Genomic DNA, 8004 nt, shown 5'->3' on the forward strand with positions numbered 1-8004 from the left:
CAGGTCTCTCACTTGGGTGCAGGATCCCAAGGCTTTGGGCCGTCCTCGACTGCTTTCCCAGGCCACAAGCAAGGAGCTGGATGGGAAGTGGAGCTGCCGGGATTAGAACCGGCATCCATATGGGATCCCAGCGCGTTGAAGGCGAGGACTTTAGCCACTAGGCCATGGCGCCGGGCCCTATATTTTTTAAGATAATGAAGCCTGAACTTCTATTGAGCTGCACGTGAAGGCACACTGTGTGATTGGTGTGACGTGTAGAAGACGTCACTGTGTCTCTAGTTTATGTTGGATAGAAAGGGTCCCTGAGTCCCCTCCTGGTCATATCACATGTGGTAGAAGCAGTTTAATCAGACAGTGCGTTAGCCTTGCTGAGGGGCCATTTTCCCAGTGTAATGGACTGACTTTTTATGTTACGAGAGAGAATGTTCTAGTCCTTGTCATCTTTATCATCGTGAGGAGAAAAATAACATTCTGATCTGTTCAACAGTATGTCAGTCTGTTTGAGCCTGTCACTTCCAGAACAGCTGACAGATGGAGTGTGTGACCCTCGAAGGCTCTGGTGCTTGCTGATTTGATCACACCTCGCCACCCTGAGAGGTACGACGCCGGTCATCAGATGATCTTACTGACCCTAGGTCACGTCTCTGTCCCGTGTGTTCTGTTCACTGGTATGGTTATTTCTCCCTGTGAGCAGGGCTCCCGGTTCTTGAACCCCAGAGGTGTTTTCCCATCAAAGCCCAGAGAAGATCGGTAGATGTGGAATATGCAAGGAGCTGAAGAGATTAGAGAAGAGACTTGTGCAGGTGAGTGAAGGAGGAAAAACCCATGGGAGAGACAGGCTGACAGTTGGAGGAGCTTAGATGTTTCAGGAGGGAAATGGAATGAAGCTTAGGAGATAAGCTTCCTGTCTTACAGGGATGATGGGGCAGGTCCACTTTGCCCACTCCTCATGTTGCCCCTCCCATCCCCCAGGTTTTCCTAACATTAACTCATTGACTCCAGAGCGCCACTCCCTGTCCTGCCCGAAGCTTGTCCTGTGTAATCTTCACTGCTTTCCCTTTATCTGCATCCCCTGAGGTTCTCTCACCCCCTAGATGTCTAGTGCCCTGTCAGGCGGGAAGGGTGGGGTTCTTCACCGATGGTGACCACGTGACCCTGATGCAGCTCTTCCCAACACATGCAACGCTAACTTGCTTCTGCTGACCCTCACCCCTGCGCCATCCCTGAGGCCTATCTGGGACACCAAGTGCAGGGCCTTCACTGTACCCTGTACCAGGGACATTCACTTCAGTGGTTTTTTTTTTTCAGGCTGGGTGAAAAATCCTGTTCCTAAGCAAGATCTCTCAGCAATTGGCTCAACAGGGATCCTAGCAGAGAGAATCCAAGAGGATTACCTGGATTCCACAGCAGAAGAAAAATGCACATGTGAGGGCATGAAGGAAAACTCTGGAAAGGCCCCGGCGCCGTGCCTTTTCCAGAAAGGGGGTTTTGAGGGAATAACCTTTCTCCACAAGGAAGCACCCCCTGAAATGATGAGGCAAGCATATCATCTCGAGAAAAACTTGCTTTTGACCTCAAGCCTCGTGACACATCTGCGGGTTTCTACAGAAGAGAAAGAGCATCGATGGGAAGCCAAGAGCATATATACCAGTGCGATGTCAGGCCAAAGTCAGTGTCCAGCTCCGTCCACACACAAGAAATCTTGGCCATGTCATGAATGCGGGCAAACCTTTGCTCAGAGCTCATCCCTCACCCTGCATCAGAGAGCGCACACCCGGGAGAGGCTGTATGCGTGCGAGCAGTGCGGGAAAGCCTTCAGTCACAGTTCTTTCCTTGTTCAGCACCAAAGAATCCACGTCGGAGTGAAGCCGTACCGGTGTGAGCATTGTGGGAAAACATTTCGTTGCCAGTCATTCCTTACCCAGCACCAGAGAATCCACACTGGGGAGAAACCTTGTAAGTGTAAGGAGTGTGGGAATTCTTTCCGCAACCAGTCACATCTCATGGAACACCAGAGAATCCACAGCGGAGAGAAGCCTTACTCATGCCACGAATGTGGCTCCGCTTTCCGCAAACACTCGAACCTCATCCAGCATCAGAGAATTCACTCAGGGGAGAAGCCCCATAAATGTGACGAGTGCGGGAAGAGTTTCCAAACAAAGGCCAACCTCTCTCAGCATCAAAGGATCCACACTGGGGAGAAACCCTATAAATGCAAGGAATGTGGCAAGGCCTTCTGTCAGAGCCCATCTCTTATTAAGCACCAGCGCATCCATACAGGGGAGAAACCCTATAAATGCAAAGAGTGCGGGAAAGCTTTTACTCAGAGCACGCCGCTGGCTAAACACCAGAGAATCCACACAGGGGAGAGGCCCTACAAATGCAGCGAGTGTGGGAAAGCCTTCATCCAAAGCATTTGCCTTATTCGGCATCAGAGGAGTCACACGGGAGAAAAACCCTATAAATGCAACGAGTGCGGCAAGGGCTTTAACCAGAATGCCTGCCTCACGCAGCACCTGAGGATCCACACGGGAGAGAAGCCCTACACATGCCAGGAGTGCGGGAAAGCCTTCGCGCACGGCTCCTCGCTCACGGAGCACCGTCGGACGCACACCGGCGAGAAGCTGTACAAGTGCAGCGAGTGTGAGAAAACCTTCCGCAAGTACGCGCACCTCAGCGAGCACTACAGGATCCACACGGGCGAGAAGCCCTACGAATGCATTCGGTGTGGGAAATTCTTCAGACATAGCTCAGTCCTCTTCCGGCATCAGAAACTTCACGCTGGGGAATGATGCTGGTAGGGACGTTAGGGCAGAGCCAGCGGGGAGCAGGGCTGGGAGGAGAGAGGCAGGTGGCCTTTGGAAGTGGAAGGAGGAAGGCTTCTCGATGGCTGCACTTTAGAGGAGCCTTCCAGAAGCAGGACCGGGAGTTGGGGAGCGCAGAGTCCATTCCGGGGAGAAAAGGAAGTTCCTGCTTTTCAAACCAAGCCAGTTGGCGGCTTCTCCACACTGCGCATGTGCTGGGGGAGGCATCTGTTGGGTTAGCCGCAGGACTCCTTTACCCCCGCCTCTCGTTCCCTTGCACCCATCTCCCGTGCCCACTGGCTGGCACGTCAAGGTGCTTCTGCATACACTGTTCGCCAGCGTGGCAGTGGTGACGGTTCTGGGGCCGTGCTGAGTACAAGGGCCTCCGGATGTTTGGGACCGCAGTGACCCTGCGGTTGTGAGGGAGGATCCCAAGCAGCAGGAGTGATCCCCGGAAGGTAGGGGAGACAGACACGTGACAATTAGACTGTCTGCATTCATTCCTTTTTGATAAGATTTTTGCATTTGAAAGGCAGAGTGACAGGAAGGAAGAGACAGATCTTCCATCTACTGGTTCGTTCTCTAAATGGCCACAGCAGCCAGGTCTGGGTCAAGCTGAAGCCAGGAGCCAGGGACTCTGTCCTGGTCTCCCACATGGGGTCACCCTCTGCTTTGTTCCCAGGTGCATTAACGGGGCTGCAAGCAGAGCAGCCAGGACTTGAATCAGTGCTGCCCTGGGAGATGCTGGCATCACATGCAGAGTTGCCACAACTCTGACCGCTCCATCTTCATCCACTAAACAAATAAGGGGCAAGGTTACAAGAACTGGGCTGTTTTTTATTTTCAAGCTGAGAGTGATAGTGTGTTGGGGGGGGGTGGTGGGGGAAGGATTGGCTGGGAAATGGGAAATCAAGAGACACGCTGTGGTGCCAGTTTGTGTGAAGCGAGGCAGATCTGCTGAGAGCACCAGGAGGAGCAAAGGCCCGGCCGCTATTCAGAGAGGGCTGGCTTGCCCGGGAGGGAGCCAGCCTCTGCCAGGCCCTAGAACGAGCTCTCAAGACAATGACCTCTCTCAAATCTCTGAAATCCAGTTGTCCTCTTTGCTGCCCGCTACAGTGATGTTTTTTTCTGAGAGAATCCACATAATTTGCCCTTTATTTCCCCAGTCTTTGTCATGTTCAGAAACCGAGCTTCGGAGAACTGACTGAGGACGACGTCTTTGGTTGGTGTTTGAAGTAGCTTCTAAGCCCTGGAGGCTTGCTAGTTGTTCAGTTGGTGCCTATTAAAACCCACTGAGGTACACTGATTCTGGGATGCTTGGTTCTTTGGAGCTCAGCGTGGATATTTCCAGAGCAACTGTCTGTAAGCATGGGTCTGGGATGCAATCTACTGCATTGGGGATGTGGTAGGGCCATCACATTGGCCTTTCCTTCTCTGGCTATGAAGATGATGTTTTCAGTGCCTATCGCAGGGGGATTCATAATTGAGAAAATTAATGCTTTATGTGCAAAGAAAAAAAAAAGCCCAATGACATCTTCCTGAGTAATTTACACTCCTGAAAGTATTCTTCCAAAAGCAATTGTCACTGGATTTATGCTTCCTAAGTGAAAAACAATACTGCAGCCTTAATTACTGGTATACAGTATATGTGCAGTAAGCATTTCTTTGGTGAATTCAGATTTTTTTAAAAAAGGTTTATTGGAAAGAATTGCACAGATAAAAAGAAGATTCCATTTACTCTCCAAATAGGCACGACAGCTAGGGCCGGGCCAGTCCAAAGCCAGGGGTGAGGAACTTCTTGCAGGTCTCCCACATGGGTACAGAAGCCCGAGCACTTGGGCCATCTTGTACTGCTTTCTCAGCAACATTAGCAGGGAGCCAGACTGGAAATGAAACATCCAAGACTTGAAAACTGGCACCCATTTGGGATGTTGGAGCTGTAGGCAGCGGCCTTACCAGCTACCCCACAGCATTAGTCTCCATAGATTTTTTTTTTTTTTAAGATTTATTTGGGGGCTGGCATCGGAGCTCAACAGGCTAATCCTCCATCTTCAAGTGCCAGTGTCCCATATGGGCACCATGGGTGCTGGTTTGTGGCCCATCCAGCTCCCTGTTTATGGCATAAGAAAGCAGTGGAGGATGGCCCAAAGGCTCTGGCCTCTGCACCCATGAGGGAGACCCAGAAGAAGCTCCTGGCTCCTGGCTTTGGATTGACTCAGCTCTGGCCATCGCAGCCATTTTAGGAAGTGAAAGAATGATGGAAGATCTTTGTCTCTCCTCTCTTTATCAGAAAGGCAGACAAATTTACTTTATTTAGTTATTTTGTTCGGATGGTAGAATTACAGAAAGAGGGGGAGAAGTCTTCCATCCATTGGTTCGTTTCCCAACTGGCTGCAAACTACTGGGGCTGGGCCAGGCTGAAGCCAGAAACAACTTCTAGATTTCCCAAATGGCTGCAGGGCCCAAACACTTGGGTCATCCTCCACTGCTTCCCCAGTCACAGCAATAGGGAACTAGATTGGAAATGGAGCAGCCAGGGCTCAAACCAGCACCGGTAGGGATCGCTAGCATCACAGGTGGCAGCTTTACGCACTGCCACAGCATCAGCCCCCTAGAGAGTTTAAAATATTTACTGCGAACTACAGGCGTTTCTACATACCAGCCTCCAGGTGATGACTTTGGTGGTATGGCGAGTGCATACGTTGGTAAGGTGGGTACCAGCTGTAACAGTTGTTAACATTTCCCTGTGCTATAGCATGTGATTATATTAAACTGAAGATCCCACAAGAAAATAGTTGTAGCCCAAGGATTTTGGCTACAGAACTGAACAAAGTGCTTTCAAGCTACACTGATGTCAGGATGGACAGCAAGGGGGAAACGCATGCAACTACCTAGATCTGTTGGAGGCATGCCTGGGCTGAGATGGGCTGTGGAAGTAGGCAGGAACTGAGGAGCGGCGCTGGCCCAGCAGGAGAGCCATGGAACATAGGTGTCCCCAGGCGGAAGCACTGGCCGAGTTCCTGGCCCGCCTTGGGCTCTGGAATCTCTTGTGAATCCTCAGTGCACTAACATGCGTGGGCTGCAGAAGGGCAGAGTGATGTGAGCTACGTTGGGGAAGCAGGTGCTTGCACTCTCCCAAGGATACTCAGCCAGCTAAGTGCCGCGTGAAATTTCACCTGGAGTTCCCACGGTGGTTGGCATGTCCTACCTCTGTTCCGTGTGCCTCTGTATTTCGTCTTTAATTATAGAGTTGGCCACTTGGGGCTCCAACCTTCTGTCCTCCCATCCCCACTTTATAGAACAGGAGGAATTAGCCGCTTTTTGCCCTCAGAATGGCAGACTTTGCCTAACTACCACTTTTCACCTCATTGATGTTCAGCCCAGTCGCCGCTTCCGCCTGGGATGGCTGGCCGGCGAGTGTTGTGGCTGGCAAAGAACTTGCCATCCCATATTAAGCAAATAGCTGAGTGTGGCAGCTGGGAAAACTTAAGAGGAATCGGAGGTTACCGTTCCAAGGCCGGTCAAGGGCATCGCGGAAGAGCAGTCGAGATGAAGCCGCTTCCGCATTCCTAGAGAGGAGACCGTGGTGCTATGCACAGCGGCGCACGTTGGTGACGTCACCCAGCTCTGTGGTTGTTCAGGTAACGGAAGGCGGCGCCCGGGGAGCCCCTGGTGAGCGGGTTTGGGTGTGCGGGGCCGTCCCCGCCGCAAGGTCCTGCCCGACCGACTACTCCGTGGGACGCGGTGCAGCACATCTGCCCTGCTGGAGTCTTGGAGCTGAGGCCCGGGCCGTGGGGCGGGAACGCTGTGGCAGAGCTTTAACATCCTCCCGCAGACGCTTGTGGCACACACGGGCAGCTCTTATTGTCTAGGCAACTTTTGTACCCCCTGAGTGGTGGGAAGAAAACGGGCGAGCTCTGCTATGGGTCAACACGTGCTTAAGCAACTCTCACCTCGGCTGGTGGTTGAGCGAGTACGGTAATCTCGGTAATCTCGAGTGAGCTGTGCTTTCGGCTTTCTGCGCTTCTCCCAGGCTTCCTGACCGCCTGCTGCGTGTCCCTCTGCCCTGAACTGTGGCCCCACACTTGTTGGGAAGCCAGTAGCTTGCTTGGCAGGTTCGGGGAGCCCGTGGGGCCCAGATCACCTTCTGTGGATACTTAGTCCTCAGGAGCGTTTGCTCTCTGAGCGCTGTCACTTCTCGGAAGTCAGCCCGCTCCCCGACTTCTGAGTGACTTAGGACAGTTTTTGAGGCTGACAGTATTCTATTCTATTCTATTCTATTATTTTATTTTATTTTATGATACAACTCCATAGACTCTGGGATTTCCCATACCCTCTCCCCAAATTCTCCCCCCCCCCCGCTGATTTCCCATATATTATTACAGTAGTAGAGTCCTTAAACGCAGTCATAAGCCCATCATTCTGTTTAAGTGTATCCTGACATTATGGATACAGACAATGGCAGATGGTCCAACATCCTATTGTCAAGATATATTTAAGTATTTCATTAGGAGTCCATCTTTGATCTTGAAGTAGAGATGCATACTGCATTGTATTTTCACATCTGGATATGACAGTGTCTATTACACAATTACTACACATTCCGTTAATGACAGTATTCTTTCATTTAGATTGAAGTGGCTGTTTGGCTGGGGAAGGGCTCTTGGGTTCTCCAGTCCTGCCGGAGAAGGAAGCAGGTGGACAGTTGGTGAGTGGCTCTTCTTCCTCAGTGCCACGGATTCTGCTTTTCCTCAAGAGAAAACCCTCTCTCACTAGTACTGCTTACTTCTGGGTCAGAAGAGGAATCCAGCCGAGAGTCCAGGATGGGTTGTTATTCGGCCGTAGTGCCACCACTTGAAACCCCTGCATTCCCAGTGTGCCTGGCTTGAATCCCCAGCACCCCCAGATTTGCAAGCCAGCTGCTTGCTAATGTGTCTGGAAGTCAACAGATGATTCAGAGCACATGGGCCCCTGGCTTCTGGCCTCTGCCTGGCCTGGCCCCAGCTGTTCCAGGTGTTCAGAGCACATGGGCCCCTGGCTTCTGGCTTCTGGCCTCTGCCTGGCCTGGCCCCAGCTGTTCCAGGTGTTCAGAGCACATGGGCCCCTGGCTTCTGGCCTCTGCCTGGCCTGGTCCCAACTGTTCCAGGTGTTCAGGGAGTATCAGCAGATCAGGAGCTCTCACTCTGTCACTGCCTTTCAG

General features: G+C 51.9%; 1 protein-coding gene across 1 annotated transcript; it reads left to right on the top strand.

Moving 5' to 3' along the window:
• Positions 1-469: 469 nt before the first annotated feature.
• On the top strand, positions 470-2978 carry ZNF502 (zinc finger protein 502). The gene is made up of 3 exons (XM_004581406.2): positions 470-597; positions 695-803; positions 1309-2978. Exons 2-3 carry the CDS (start codon positions 755-757, stop codon positions 2790-2792), a joined length of 1533 nt encoding a protein of 510 aa, XP_004581463.2. The 5' UTR covers positions 470-597; positions 695-754; the 3' UTR covers positions 2793-2978.
• Positions 2979-8004: the final 5026 nt, after the last annotated feature.

This window comes from Ochotona princeps, chromosome 21, assembly GCF_030435755.1.
Source record: "Ochotona princeps isolate mOchPri1 chromosome 21, mOchPri1.hap1, whole genome shotgun sequence".
In the NCBI taxonomy this organism is placed as follows: Eukaryota; Metazoa; Chordata; class Mammalia; order Lagomorpha; family Ochotonidae; genus Ochotona; species Ochotona princeps.

Bases quoted from the DNA above. Each gene is read 5' to 3' on its own strand.
- ZNF502 (XM_004581406.2), top strand. From the start codon at position 755: ATGTGGAATATGCAAGGAGCTGAAGAGATTAGAGAAGAGACTTGTGCA. The intron at 804-1,308 runs GTGAGTGAAGGA...TTTTTTTTTCAG, and splicing joins TAGAGAAGAGACTTGTGCAG to GCTGGGTGAAAAATCCTGTT.